Below are 15,939 nucleotides of genomic sequence, written 5' to 3'. Positions count from 1 at the left end.
TGAGGGGTCACATTTAGAGATGGCTCAGAGCAGGCCCCCTTGTTCTGCATCCCACCCACTCTCCCTTTCTTGCTCCACAGTCTTGAGGTTACCACCCTCTTAGGGAACCATCGCAGACCCCACAGATGGGCATAGATCAGCAGGGACACATTTGGTGGTAGCACTAAGTAGCTGGGAATCAGCTTGCGGCTGGTAGTCTGGGGGAGGGTGGTATGTGAGGAGAGGGAAAGGGGAGGAGACGCTGTACCTGGAAATTGGGGATGGGGTTGGCGATGGGGAGCCAGGCAGCCCTGGGGTTCTCCTGGTAGCGAAACGGGCCATTGAAAGCCTGAGAGATGGCACTGAGGTTGAAGGCGCAGACAGCAGATGCGGCAATGCTGTTTCTGAAAGGCAAGAGATGGAGGCATGCTGCCTTCCCTGGAGGCCTCGGCACCTTCCCCTTAAATCCCATGGCCAGCTGTCAAATCACAGCATGGCACAGCTCCAAGGCTTACTAGGCACCTATGATGACTCTGGTGCCTTCCGCGCCACAGGGGTATCACAGAAGGAGGAAACATGGTCTTCACACCGTGGAAAGCCTCCGGGAAAGAAAGACCCACTGATGAGAAGCCCTGATGGATCCTTCTGTGCTACTTCCTCATCCCCTTCGTTTATTCAGTGGGAGGGTCAAATAAAGTCAATGGTTTTCAAACATTTTAGTCCCTGGCCCACTGTAAGAAATGTATTTTATATTACAGCTCAGTAGGACACACACATACATGCACACATACACATTTGCAATGAATTTTCATGAAACAATATGCACCCTTACTAAATACATTATACTCTGATATTTTTATTCCAATCGATTCTGCTTTATTTATTTTATTTAAAAAAAAGAAAAACCAACAACAACTTCGTTGCCAAACCAGTAATCTATGCTGCAGCCCACCACCCGCAGCCAGATGACCTCTCAGATCCCTTTCAGTCATGGATTCAGACGTTTCTATGAGTCTGATGTGGGCAGTTTGGAGAAAGGATACCACTACACCAAGTGTTTCCAGGGCTGTTCTCTGCGCTCAGTCCCTCTCCCAGATGTGTGCATTTCGCTCCCCTCTGCCTGGTCGCAGTCCCCACTGTCTCCTCCAGGATGCTGCACTGTCCCTGCAGCCTGTCTGGTCTCCTCGGGTCCATTATCCACACAGCAGCCAGAGTGAGTGTTACAAAATGCACATCTGAGCTAGTCCCTGTCCTCCTTCAAACCCTCCAATAACGTCTCCTCACTCTTAGGATAAGGATCAAAACCCTTAAAGCAGTCTACAAGGCCCTTCCGGGCATAATCCTCCCATGCCCACCCCTCGGCTGACTCTCCTGTCTTTCGCCTCCTCACCCGCCAGGTTCCTGCCACACGGGTCTCCTCTCAGTTCCTCAAACATTTTTCCCCACCCCAAGCTTTGTACATGTTGTTCCCTCGGGCTGCAATGCTCCTCTCCCCTAGCTACAGGATGATTCCCAGTCATCCTGTAGATGTCAGTTTCTACAGGAAGCCTTCCCTGATCATCAACCCTCCACACTGATCACAGCTTCTCTGCACACTGCCCTTTCCCTCTGTAGAATTTGTTACAGTTAAAACTGGCCATTCTCGAGAATGTAAGCTCCTTATGGGCAGAGTCAGGTCTGCTCTTGCTCACTGGTGTGTCCCCCATCCCCCTGACCGCCACCATGACAAGAACCTGGGGCATGGTGAAGGTGCACAATACATAAACAATTTGCAGTCTACACTAATGCTATTTTCCCTTGATGCCTCTCCAGTGACTCCTGCCCTTTGCTCACAGCTGCCCACCTTCTGCTGCTGACAGCGGGCTGGTCACTGAGTCCCCGCTGTCAGCTCATGGCCTCTGTGGGCTGTGCTGCATGTCTGTCCCCTGGCTTGGATGGCTTCTCTGCTCCAGCTTCCCTGCTTCACTCTCCTCCCTGTCCATCCCCTTAGACTATCCTTCCTGTAGCTAACCTGGCCCTCATCCAATGCCTGCTATCTGGGGCCCTAGATAAGCAAACTCCACTCTATGCTTCATATGTTTCTGTCCTTACAAAGAACCCAGCACAGCATCCTGTACAACAAATGTGTTTCTTGGTCTCTGCTGCCCATTCAGCATTCTCCATAAAAAAATCACCTGAATGGGTCAGCCTTTACACAGAAGAGGCAGTGGAAGGAGGGTCTCATGATCTCCATGGGGGTTACCCTTCCTCACACCTAGGAAACAAAAGGGGTTCTAATTCCCAGCCTGTGTTTTCCAGGGCAGTCGGGATTGCCAGAAGACTCTGATAGTTAGATTTAGCAGGATCATGGAGTCCTGAGGTTGGAAGGGTAAAGAGTCCCCTCTGAGCCTCCCCGATGGGCAGCTGCTGGACCCTCCTGGGGCTGCCATCCCCTCATCGAAGGCAGCCTATTTCACTTTCATCACCACCAAGTTCTTCCTTCCCAGAGCCACAATCCAGCTCCTTTTACTTTCTTCATATCTGGCCTAGGCCTGACCGTCACAGCAACCCAGAACAAATGCTTACCTCTCCAGAGGCAGCAAGTCACAAAATCCTCAGAGGACCCAGTGCAGAAGGCACAGCAATCCCCATTTTACAGAAAGAGAAACAAGGGCTCAGAGAGGGACTTGCCCGAAGCCATCAGGCTTCGAAGCAGATCAGAGCGCATTCCTGACATCCAGGGGAGGGTGGGGGAGGGCAGGGACTCACACATTGGTGGTGAACACCCCGTAGATGAGGTCCTGCTCCGGCAGGTGGAAGGCACTCTGCAGCTCGTTGTAGTAGAAGGGGACCTCGCCCGGGCGGGAGCAGTTGAGCCGGGCCTTCATGAACGTGGTCCAAGTGTCCTCCAGCAGGAACCGGCCCCCCATGTCGTTCTTGCACACACGGGCCACCCGAGAGTACACGGTGCGTCCACAGTCATGCTCCACTGCGTTCTCCCGCAGCAAGAAGTACGCGAACAGCCCGATATCATAGGCTGCTACAAAGTTTGGCTCTGGGGGCAGAAGAGGAACAAGGGGTGGGTCAGGCCAGGAGGGAGGAAGGGGGCAGAGCTGGGAGTACTCGACTACTTCCATTTCCTCAGATGGGCATCCTGACAACCCCCCACCAGCTTGGTGACCTGGGGGCTCTAACCCTGTTCCCACCTCCAATGCAAAGTGCAGTTATAGTAATAGTTAACACGGATGACTAAGCACTCACTGTGTACCAGACACTGTTATAAGTACTTTATATGGATTAACCCGTTTGATCCTCTTAACAAGCTATGAGGTATATACTGTGATCGTCCCCATATTACAGATGAGACTATTGTGGCACAGAGAAGTCAAGTACTTGCTCACGGCCACACAGCTCATTAGTGGAGAAGCAGGGATTAAATTCCAAGGGGCAAAAAACTCAAATCACCCTCCTCCAATCTCTTCTTTCCCATAACCTTTCCACCTCATCAATTTCTAACTCCTTCTCTCCCTTCGTAGCCTGCCCTCTATCTGCTCTGGGTCCTCAGGACATCTGTGATTTCATCCACAGTCCCTCTCCAGCATGCTGTGGTCCTTGGGCGACCATCTGCCCCACTCTGGTTGGGCAGGAAGGAAACTGATGGGGGTCAGGGTGGGCTAGCTGGCTTAGGACCAGGGGAGCCCCCGGGGCTGGATCTCCTTACCATTGAGCCACTTGGAGTTATACTGGGCGGTACGAAGCGGTGGCCTGCTGCCCAGGCTGCGGTAGATGGCGGGGTCCCGACCTGAGAAGTCGATGACCGTGGCTGCGTAGAGCTCCCCCTGGGAGGAGATGACGGCTGTGGAATTGTGGCGCGGGTCGTAGGGGCAGCGGGCCACACCGTTGATCTTCTCCACGGTCCGGCTGAGGTTCCCCACCTGGGGATAATGGGGAGATGGGGCGCTTTTCCCCGAGGCCCTGGGGCTGCCTGTTCTTTCCACCCCAGAGATTTGTTTCCTCCTGGGTCCCTGGTCTCTCTGGGCCTCTGCTTCCCTCCCCCTCCTCCTCACTGCCCACCCCACAGTCCCTCTGAGGGAGCAGCCATCATGGAGGGGAAGGTGTACCAAGAGTCAGGGCCCTCCAAGGTGAGGTTGAATTTTGATGAACAGCGAATAATTTTTTAGTGTAAGGATGCCCCAAATCTTGCCTGGGACATACTGATACTAACATACTGTCTGTTTTGTACCAGAAATTCAAATCTAACTGGGCATCCTTTTCGTTTTGGTTTTTGTGTTGAACTGACAGCCCCATTCCAAGGCTGTGTGCCTGAGTGAGAGAAGCTCTTGGTGTCCCCCTCTGTCTGCCTGACGCTGCACAGCCCTCACCTGTCTGCTGGAGCACACTGGGGAGAAGGCATTGGTCCCACACATGAACACTTTCCGGCCAGTGACAATCAGGACTCGCACGTAGTTCTGACACTCCTCCTGAAGCAAGAAAGGGGAAGTAATAGAGGCACAAACTCTCCAGCTGCAGAGCTGTGTGTCTTTCCCTCCTCCACTGCACCGCAAATATTCGAAAGCACTCTTCTCTGCTCCAGATCCACCCCATTCTGAAGCTGAGGTTGCATCTGTGGATGTCTCCCCTCCCCCCCACCTCCCTCCCAGGCCGGCTCCCTGCCTCACCGCCCACTCAGATGCTCAGGCTGCATCCCCACCTGCACCAGGAGCCCCTGGCTCCTCCAGGCTGGGCCTCTCATGCAGGTGGCCTCGTGCCCACACGGTGCCCCTCCATCCCTACAACCACAAGCCTCCCGCCGGCTCTAAGCCAGGCCCCTGGCGGCCAAGGCCACGTACCTCGGTCTTCCCTTTGCTTTGGCAGGAGCGGCGCGTGTCCTCGTTGGAGGCCCACTCTGTGGCCTGTGGGAGGAGCACACAGACATCACACGGCTGTGCCACTCACAGCCAGAGGGGGCAGCAGCCGTGGCTGGAGAGGACAGAGCTGGGAAAGGGCCAGCCACGGCCTGCAGGGTAAGGTTCCTCGCACAATATCCACGTGGACCCGGCAGGGCTGCCAGACTCCTTACCCCGAGACACCCCCTCAGCCCAAAACCCTCCACACCTGCTCGGGTCGGGGAAGCCTGGAGTAAAAACCGCCTTATCCCACGTCGTCCCCACGTGGCTCTGGCCTGGGACCTCCCCAGCCCTTCCTTCCCCAGGTTAGCCAAGGAACTTTGGGTGGCCAAGGACCTTCATTCCCACCCCAGGCCCTGAGTGGGAGATCGGAATTGTGCCTCCAGTATGTGCCAGATGTCCCTCGAATGAATGGGAGGCAGGGAGGGAGGAAAGGCTACATCGGCCAATCTTAGATACAGGAGATCGATTTCACCTGCCCACTACAACCCTGCAAAGTTCTGCATGACTTGCCGCTGGTATGTGGTAGAGCAGAGATTGGAACCCACATCCCTGGTTCAAAGGCCATGTGTTTTTTCCCTCTTCATCCCACTGCCTCAAGGACCTAGGACTTCCCCTTGCTTACTTGCTACCCTCGCCCCACCTCTGTACAGGCTGCTTCCTTGTTTCCCTGTAGTATCACTCATGTTCTATCGTGGGGTCGTGTTTTGGGGACACAGCTTCCACTCAGGGACTCAGAGGACATTGCATGTTCTCCAGTGCCCAGGGCTTTAGGAGAGGGCTGTCCCCACCCAGAAAACCCCGTTCCCCTTCATCTACTCTCTGAGAGTAGATGTCACTCCCAGTCACTGAAGAGCGGCTGGAGGGAGGAGTGATACCCTTCAGGTCCAGGCAGTGTCAGCCCTGGAGTGTGGCTCATTATATACGTCTGGGTCACATGTATAAACATGAACTGCCTACCTGTCCTGGGAGAGGGAGCCCTGAGCAAGCAGCTTCTCTATCCAAACGGGCAAACAAAAAAAAAGAAAAAGAAAAAGAAAGAAAGAAAAACAGCCCACCTGCTTTTAATTTCTAACAAAGCTCCTTCTAGGCGTGCAGTCACTGCCTGCTGAGCTCCAGGACCCAGGATGTGGGAGGGGAAGAGGTGCTGGGAGCCGGAGCGGCTGGGCTGCTCTCTGCCGTCCAGGCTGCAGCTCACCCACAGCCCCAGGGCGCCTGCCTGGTGGGGCAGTGGGAGGGCTGACCTCTGCAGACCCTGGATTCGGGAGCTGGGTGGTGAGTTTGGTCATGCCTCCATCAGACCCATGACCAGGCTGGGCTCATCCTGCCATGCCAGGCCTGGAGCTCAGGTCTCTGCTCCCAGACCTTGGAGAAGGGCAAATGACCCCTGGCATCTGGCCACAGAGCCATGGGCTTCTGGCCAGGAACAATGGAGGCATTGTCATACTCAGCACCACATAAGCTCCAAGACTGAGCCTGATGTGAGAAGAAAGAGGGATATGAACAAGGAAACTCAGGGCCTCTGGGGGCAGAAAAGGGCAATGACCCACATATACTGCAGATGTCCAGGCCTAAATCTCTGGACAGTGGGTGGCTGCAGGGGGACTGTGTGGACAAAGGGGCCTTGCTGGGGCCTTGGGGTCCCTGAGCACCGGGGCACTTTAAAGGGGTCAGCCTTATTTCTAAGGGGGTGGGAATCCCATTGTGAGGGTTGTGGGCTCATGGGGGACAGCTGTGTACAATCAAAAGGTGTTAGACTCGGGCTTCCCTGGTGGCGCAGTGGTTGAGAATCTGCCTGCCAATGCAGGGCACACGGGTTCGAGTCCTGGTCTGGGAAGATCCCACATGCCGCGGAGCAACTGGGCCCGTGAGCCACAATTACTGAGCCTGCGCGTCTGAAGCCTGTGCTCCGCAGCAAGAGAGGCCGCGATAGTGAGAGGCCCGCGCATCGCGATGAAGAGTGGCCCCCACTTGCCACAACTAGAGAAAGCCCTCGCACAGAAACGAAGACCCAACACAGCCATAAATAAAATAAATAAATAAAATTTGAAAAAAGAAAATGCTCCCTACAAAAGGTGTTAGACAGTCACATGGAGCTGAGCACCAGGACAGGCACTTGACACACCTCTCTCTTCATTTTACAGGTGAGGACAATAAAGCTCAGAGAAGTCAAGCAATTTTCCCAAGGTCACAAAGCTAGTAAGCAACAAACCCAAGATGCAAACCCAGACAGCTGACACTAGAGCTAAGCTCTCTCTGTTACATCCTGCAGCCTCTCACAGTGAGTAGATTTCTCAAACCAAAAGTTAGAACATATGGCCTGAAAAGAACATGTATATTTATAATGATAACAGCACAGAACAGGCTTGAGTCATTTTATTTATTTTTATTTTAAAAATTATTTTTATCAAAATAATGATGCGCAGAGTTGAAAAAGTTAAACAGTATGAAAAAGTAATTTAAGAAGCCCTCAGCAACCGGCTCTTCTCACACCCCAGCCCCATTTCCCAAGGAAACTTCTTTAGACTCCTTTAGCTATTTTTCTGTATGTGTTTTTTTAAAATCCAATTTCTCAAAAATATGTGTCAATCTCAGACTTCATCTTCTGACTTCCTGTTACGGAGGTGAAGATTTTTTTCCACTTACCCATCCCCATTCTCCCCCACCCCAAAGCACACATACATTTCCCCTCTCCCTGTCCTCCCATTATAATTATGTAATATTAATTATTTAATATTTTAATATAATTACTTAATACTTTAAAATCAACACCGGTATTTACTTTATTGTGAATGTGTGAAAATTGTTCACTGCTACCAACTAGAACCCCAGATTTCACTGAATGTAAGACACCATCTATCGTAATAGGAACCATGAAGAAAGAAAACATACTGCCGAACTCCTTTATTACTTAAATTTTTAAAGTAAGCTTATTGGAAGTGCTCTTATTTAGATATATATTTAATCATATATTAATCTTGTGCACACAAAAAAGAAAAATGTAAGCAATATTAATTAAATATTCTTAAACCTTCTCTGAATTCAGAGTTCATCTCTTCTGAATCACTTTTCTATTGTCATCAGTGCTCATTTTCTGTTGTTTTGTTTGTTTGCTTGTTTTAGACTATCGTTTTTTGAACCACCCAGGAAGCTGGTGATGCAGCAATTCTTCAAGAGTATTCCTCTCTGGTTTCCAGAATTTTCTTCCAAGTCATTGCCCCCATTCTGCAGGTTGGATTCTGGCACCTTCTTGATCTTACCAGCAGGTGTCCACAGAAGGTTTTCTGACAAACCAGGACTCCTAGTCCCTCTTCATATGATCCTAAAATGGTCTGTGGGCTGAGATATCAATGGGTGGCTGTTGCTGGGTGAGAACACCAGGAATAATGACCAAGTTCACACCTTCACAGGTAGAGACAACTCCATCAGGACTGTGGTCTGGCCAATGGTGACTGTAAGATGCCTTTGACAGAAAGACATGGCCTGACTTCAGACTCAGTAAAATGTGAAAACATATGCCTCTGAGAATCAATGAAATATGCCTATTCTGATGAGGTATCCTTTCTTGACCAACTTTTTGTTTTTCCTGGACTGAATAATTGTCTTGATTTTCTTCATTGGCTTGTTTTACAACGTACCTATCACTGATTTTTCCCTAATGCCCAACAGTCCCTCTCAATATCATCTGCTAACAACTGTACACACAAATGGTTCAGATAACCTATTAATTCCCATTCTCTTCCTCCTGCCAGCCTCCAGCCTTCTGCCCCAGTATGACCTGGTTGCTCTTGAGGTCTCCTGTTTTGCTGTTAACCTGGGACTTACCTCCACTCCTCTCCTGTTTGCTGAATCCTGTGTTTCCCCTTTCTTGAATTACTTGCTTATTTTGGTAGAACACATCTCCAGTATCTTCCTATGAAAAGGAACATGGTAGATCAATTTTTTAAAATTCTTGCATGTCTGATTCATTCTATCTTCATACTTGATTGATCGTTTTGGTATAGAATTCTAAGTTGAAAATAATTTTCACTCAGAATTGTAAAGGCATTTATTCCTCCATTGTCTTCTAGATTCCAGTGTTGCTACTGAGAAGTCTGGTGTAATTCTTATTCCCAATCTTTTGTAGTGATCGTTTTCTTTCTCTTTTTCTCTTTAGAAAAAAAAAGCTAGAAGCTTTTAGAATCACATTTGATAACAGTGTCCTGAAATTCACACTGATGTGCCTTAGTGCAGGGTCTCTTTTGGGAACTTAGTCAGCCCTTTCAATGTGAAGACTCATCCTCTATTTTGGCAAATTTTCTTATGTTATTTCATCCATAATTTTTTTCTCTGTTCTCTTTTTTGTAACTTTTTTTCTCTGTTTTCCTCATTTTTTTTCTCTGTTCTCATTTTTTTCTCTGTTCTCTTTTTTGTAACTCTTATTAATCCAATCCACTGTTGGCCCTTGTGCATTGATCCTCTAGTTTTCTGTTATTTCTCTCCTGTTTTTCATTTCTTTTTTTTGTCGTTGTTCTAACTTCTGAGAGATTTTTCTTCAACTTTATCTTCTAATCCTTCCATTCAATTTTTATTTCCCCAATCACTTTTTAAATTTTCATTTTTAATTTAATGTTTTATAAACAAAATATATTTTTATATCTCAGAAGATTCTAATTAGTTTTTTAAATTAATTTACGAAGTGTTTTCTTGTATGTCTTGCATTGTCCCTGTTTCTTACAACTTCCTTCATTCTGTTTGCTTGTTTGTTTTGATCTTTCTCTTTCACTATAAAGGCTTTCCTCAGATGTCTGGTGATTTTTGGCTATTTATATTTAAAAATAAATCACTAACCATTTCCCACTGAAAGGAGCCAAGGTTTCTTGGAGAAACGACTAATTCTAGGTCTGGGGCAGGAAATGTACAAGGTGAGCCTAGAATATCTCCTCACACCAAATAGTAAGGAAGCAAAGACCACTAGGGTCATAATGTCATAGGCCCAGGAGCCAATTTGAAGAGGCCCCCTACTGGCGAAAGATGGGATAGTCATGAGAGATAACTGCAATGGGTTGCAACACCCACAATGTTTAAAGCCATGAGTCTGTAATAATAATTAATAATAATAATAATAATAATAATAAATTAAATTAACTGATCATCATTGACGGATACTTCCAAGCCAGTTCATTATTTGAAAACTGGTGAATAAAGACAGAGTAACAAATATTTATCCTGCCTTTTCTATATGACTGTATCATTGGGTAATCAAATAGGAGATGAGGAGAAGTTTCTCCTTGTAGAAGTAGTCCGGCTAATGTACTGTAACACCTAAAGAATTAATGGATCTGGGAAACAATCATCAATGGCTGCTAACATTAAAAAAAAAAAACAGAGAAAATCAGACACTATGTACCGCCTAAAAAAGTATACAATAACACCTCTGAAGTAATCTTGCCAGAATCTAAACTAAATAAAGTCTTTAAATCTAACAATCAATTCACAGATGATACAGGGAACAGAGGAATACATTAAATTGTACCATTTGGATTACAATCAGCAAAGTCAGGATTGTGGGAAACACCATAGGACAAATGACCAGTTTTCTTCAATAAATAAATTGCGCAAAGAGAGAAAAAGAAATATTGTTCTAGCCCCATACCCCATCAGTGCGATTTCACCTTTCCTGGGGTCTCCAAATTTGGAGCCTCACCAGTTGGGTCTTTAAAGAAAGGGTCTTAAAGCAGGAGGCATAACCCTCCCAGACTTCAGACAATACTACAAAGCTACAGTAATCAAAACAACATGGTATTGGCACAAAAACAGACAGATGGATAAGTGGAACAGAATAGAGAGCCCAGAAAAAAACCCACACCGTAGGGTCAATTGATCTTTGACAAAGGAGGCAAGAATATAAAATGGGAAAAAAGTCTCTTCAGCAAGTCGTGCTGGGGAAGTTGGACAGCTGCATGCAAATCAATGAAGTTAGAAGACACCCTTACACCATGCACAAAAATAAACTCAAAACAGCTTAAAGACTTAAACATAAGATATGACACCATAAAACTCCTAGAAGAGAGCATAGGCAAAACATTCTCTGACATAAACTGTACCAATGTTTTCTTAGGTCAGTCTCCAAAGGCAATAGAAGTAAAAACAAAAATAAACAAATGGGACCTACTCAAACTTACAAGCTTTTGCACAGCAAAGGAAACTACAAACAAAATGAAAAGACAACCTACGGACTGGGAGAAAATATTTGCAAATGATGCGACCAACGAGGGCTTAATTTCCAAAATATACAAACAGCTCATGCAACTCAACAACAACAAAAACCAAACAACCCAATCGAAAAATGGGCAGAAGACCTAAATAGACATTTCTCCAAAGAAGACATACAGATGGCCAATAGGCACATCAAAAGATGCTCAGCATTGCTAATTATTAGAGAAATGCAGATCAAAACTACAACAAGGTACCAGCTCACACCTGTCAGAATGGCCATCATTAAAAAGTTTATAAATAACAAACGCTGGAGAGGGTGTGGAGAACAGGGAACACTCTCACACTGTTGGTGGGAATGTAAACTGGTGCAGCAGCTATGGAAAACGTATGGAGGTTCCTCAAAAAACTAAAACTAGAGTTGCCATATGATCCAGCAATTCCACTCCTGGGCGTATACCCAGACAAAAGTATAATTCAAGAAGATACATGCACCCCTATGTTCACAGCAGCACTATTTACAATAGCCAAGACATGGAAACAACCTAAATGTCCATCAACAGATGAATGAATAAAGAAGATGTGGTATATATAGACAATGGAACGTTACTCAGCCATCAAAAAGAATGAAAGAATGCCATTTGCAGCAACATGGATGAACCTAGAGATTAGCATAATGAGCAAAGTAAGTCAGAAAGAGAAAGACAAATACCATATGATATCACTTATATGTGGAATCTAAAATATGGCACAAATGAACATATCTGCAATACAGAAAGACTCACAGACATAGAGAATAGAGTTGTGGTTGCCAAGGGGCGGGGAGGTGAGGGAAGGAATGGAAGTTTGGGATTAGCAGAGGCAAACTATTATATACAGGATGGATAAACAACAAGGTCCTACTGTATAGCACAGGGAACTATATTCAATATCCTGTGACAAAACAAAATGGAAAAGAATATGAAAAAGTGTATATATATGTATAACTGAGTCACTTTGCTGCACAGAAGAAATTAGCACAACTTTGCAAATCAACTACACTTCAATAAAATTTTTTTTAATGAAAAAAATGGGTCTTAATCTCCCTTTATTGGGGGAGGGGTAAATGGAGGAAGGGATTACTGTGTGGGATGGGACAGGAGATCTGGGTTCTGACCTCTCAATTTAGATAATTTCAACCATTTCCCCCTTTTAGCCTTGTACCTCATCCTCACATTCCACAATATCCAACACCCCAATTTCTGAGGCCTTCTGGGGAATCATCACGCTTCTCTGCCATATATCCCTCTGTAAACTGTTCTGCTCTACTAAATTGGTTATGATTTGCTCCATCCATTTTCCACCTTCCCAGAATACATTAATCTCTTCTCTACTGACATCTCTTTTGTTCTCTCTGTCATTGCAGATCTGTACCTTCTAAAATTTCTCACTGTCCTTTTAGTGAATTTTGTGAAGGAGTGGAGATAAGATGTGTACGATCAATCAGCCATGCAGAATGCCTTAAAGTAGGACTGTCCCAGAAATTCCAGGATGGCAATCTCTAGTAAAGAGAAACTGCGTGGTTTTCTGGTATGGGGAAAGCAGTTGAGACAGCCAGGAACTGGATAATCTCCTTATAGACTCAGCAACTCCCCTGGACACCAGAGACAATGGCTGAACGTTAAAACAGCTGAGCATTAAGTCCACCACTCATCAGAGTTTAGATTTCAAAAAACTATGGAGCTGCCAGCTTAGTTTGGACAATGTGGAGACAACTAGAAAAGAGCTCAGGATCAGCCTCACCATCTGCCCAGGCGCAAACAAAGCCCCATGTGCATCCTGATGCGAATGTGCAGAACAGTCCCCATGTCTGCACATGCAAGACATGTGGCAGCCCAAGATCATAAATCCATCGCAATTAGGCCTCCAGCCACGTCATCCTCTGGAACTGCTCTGGCACAGGTGTCTCATGAGCTCCTGATTGACAAATCCAAGTAAGCTTATCATTCAGCAGCCCCCTGACACTGTTGACCACTCGCCACCTTTTCTTTCCCACAACCAGTTTATTAAGTTACAGTGATAAATAACAATCACTGGTGAGCTGATTTGGGTTCCCCTCCCCTTCTGCAAGCACGGGCGTGCGCGCGCGCGCGCACACACACACACACACACACACACACACACACGCAGGCACGCACGCACTCTGCCCCCTCTGCCGCTACCTGCATCTCTCCTCCCTTGTTGCTTAGAGACTTGAGAAGGAAGCTGGGTTTTTCTATTTTCCTTAAGGAAGAGTAGTTTACACAAATTGTTTAACAGGGGTTAGGTACTTAGAAGTCCTTTTAATGGACACTGGTTTGCATAAATTGTTTGCATTTAGATTTTTCTTTAAGGGATGTTAATTATTTAAACTATCAATAAAGCACTGAGGTTTAAGTTTGGTTAAATCATACCCTGGGGCCATGTGGGAGGATCTGTTGGCTGTAATGGAGAGTTATAACTGCGTGTGTGCCCCAGGCAGGATAGAGAGTAAAGGAAGTTGGGCTGGGGAATGGGGAGGCCTTGACCCTGTCTCCTCTTTTCAGCAAAGGGGTGCAGCTCATTTTTAGCACTTAGTTGCTGTGAGTCAATTGTGATAGCAGATGATGTGGACTGAAAGCTTATAAACAGGAACCCAAAGCCCCAGACAGGGCAATGGAGGAGCGCTCAATGAAGTCCAGCTTTCATGGTCAAAAGGCAGGGCTTTCTCATCAGAGGACAAACCAGGAGACCAGAGGCTGAGGTCGGCCTCCTGCCTGGTCGAGGGGATGCTGGACAGCCCGCTCTAACTTCTCTCTCGTTCTCTTCTCTTTGTGGCTAGGTGGTTCCCCCTATGGTGGGGAGGTGGGGATGTGACCATGAATTGTATTTATTTATCTCCTTAGTTCTGTTACAAAGAATCCAATCTGAACTCCTGGAGTCAGGCCCTAAGAGACACCCTGGGAAGGTGGTAAAACCAATTCCTGGTGCAGTTGTGGCTGGTCTGCAGAAAAGCCTTCAGAAAAGCCCCAGAGGCCCAGCCCCTGCCTCAATCATGAGTGATAGGGCTGGCAGAAGGTACCTTCCCATGGCTGAGACCAGATCCACACGGAGCAGAATGAACCAAACGCCAGGCCTCAGCATCAAGCCGGAGGGTCCTAACATCTGGTAAGGTACGGGACCCAGGACCTGCAGGTCAACTGTCATGGACACCTGGGGAAGCCAAACCAGTTGGGCAGCATCTACAAAAAAGGCCTTAACATCCTAGAGCAGTGGTTCCTATATCTGGCTGTACAAAGGAATCACCTGGGAGCCTTTAAAAGTCCCAGTGCCCGGCTGTACCCTAGAATAGAACCTCTGAGGCATCAGTGCTTTTTAAAGCTCCTCTGGTGATTCTAGTGGGCAACCAAGGGAGAACCAGTGTCCAGAGTCAGGCTAGCTCCAGTCCCATCCTGATTTATGCTACCCAGCTCTGCAAGCCAGAAACCTAGTAGTAGTCCAGTCCACTGTAGTCCAAGCCTTCGCTAAGCCCTCCAGGGCTGCCACCTTCCCAACTCTAGGGGTCACCTTCACACAGAAGACAATGTGCCTGGTGTTCTGTGGAGCCGTGCGATGCTGTGACGCTGTATGGTTCTGCCACCTGAAGATCATCTCCTTTCTTCTCTCCATCCCCACTCTGCTGCCTTAATTCAATTCTCCCCATCAATCACCTGGGTTATTGCCGTTTCTCCTAACCAGTTCCTCTGCTAATCCATTCTCTGCATTGGGCTAGGTGATCTGAACACCAAATCTGTTCATGCCACTTCTCGGCTTATACCTCTTTGCCTTCAAAATAAAATATGGACCCCTCTGCTCAGCCATGAAGACCCTCTGTGATGTAGCCTCTCTCTCTTCCTGGGCCTCATCTCCTACCTTTATCCCACTCCCACACCATGATCCTGCCACACTGCTCCCCTCGGAGCTCCATGCTATTTCACACCTTGTCTCCTCCTTAGCTGCCTGGCCAAACCCCATCCTTCAAACTGCAGCCCAAGGGCAGCTCTCTGGGAAGACTTTTCAGACCCTGCGGAGCCTGGGGGTTGCTCATGCCTCTGGGCACCTGGCACCTGGCATGCACCCCTTCTTACATGCTTCCCACAGCGCTGCCATTATTTCTGTGCATCTGTCTCTCTTTCCCCACTTGGGCCACATTACTGTTCCCAGAAGACTTTCATTTGCAGACCATGGGAACTTAATAAAAAGCCAACTGCCTCCTGAGCACAAGGCAGGACCCTCGGATCCACTTCCGCCCACCCACTTTGGACCATCTCTGCACTGGCTGCCCCCAGGCCCTGACCTGCAGGGTTTGGCATCTTGGCTTCATTTCCCATGGAAGTCACTTGGAAACTAGGCTCTGGTTGGGCTGCTTGTGACCGAGCAAGCTGGCAGGACATGGGATGCTGCCTCTGGGAATTTATTCCACCTTGCTCCAGCCCAGGCCCCAGGAACATGTCCCATCCAGGAAAGGGAATCATTTATGATCTCTTATGTGCTTGCTCCTTCAGGCAAGGGACAGAGCCTGATTCACCTCTGGATCTCAAATGCCTAGTACCATGCCTGGGACTGGACCCAGCATTTAGTAGGTATTCCATAAATGTTTGTTAATGTTTATTAATGTTTATTAAAAATGGATGAATGGAATTTCTTTTCAATTTCCCCTAGTTCTTCCTGGCTCCTCCTTTCGGATGGTCACACCTTTTCTGCTCCCTGTGGAGCACCTCCTCTGTGGCAACCAGCTGCAATGGCCCCTGGGGGTCTAGACCCAGGTGCAGCTAGAAGAAACTAGACCAGAGTGTCACACTAGCTCACCAAGGAGGTCTCCCCTTCCCCAACTGCCCTTTGT

At 47.6% G+C, this 15,939-nt stretch overlaps 1 protein-coding gene across 4 annotated transcripts in view; it reads right to left on the bottom strand.

Annotated features, from left to right (window-relative positions):
- Positions 1–15,939, bottom strand: part of SEMA5B (semaphorin 5B) — a 132,534-nt gene that overhangs the window by 17,819 nt on the left and 98,776 nt on the right. For all 4 annotated transcript variants that reach the window (XR_009008264.1, XM_057546026.1, XM_057546028.1 and 1 more), the window contains exons 5-9: positions 4,809–4,871; positions 4,341–4,439; positions 3,680–3,893; positions 2,728–3,013; positions 248–383 (exon numbers count right to left, since the gene is read on the bottom strand). Coding sequence is in view for 3 of the 4 variants with exons in the window: in XM_057546026.1 (XP_057402009.1) it covers positions 248–383; positions 2,728–3,013; positions 3,680–3,893; positions 4,341–4,439; positions 4,809–4,871 (798 nt within the window). In the remaining variant the exon portion in view is untranslated. The remainder of the gene's footprint in view (positions 1–247; positions 384–2,727; positions 3,014–3,679; positions 3,894–4,340; positions 4,440–4,808; positions 4,872–15,939) is intronic.

This window comes from Balaenoptera acutorostrata, chromosome 4 (assembly GCF_949987535.1).
Source record: "Balaenoptera acutorostrata chromosome 4, mBalAcu1.1, whole genome shotgun sequence".
In the NCBI taxonomy this organism is placed as follows: domain Eukaryota; kingdom Metazoa; phylum Chordata; class Mammalia; order Artiodactyla; family Balaenopteridae; genus Balaenoptera; species Balaenoptera acutorostrata.
The sequence above is the reverse complement of the archived record's forward strand: the minus strand, read 5'-3'. Positions and strand labels throughout refer to the sequence as shown.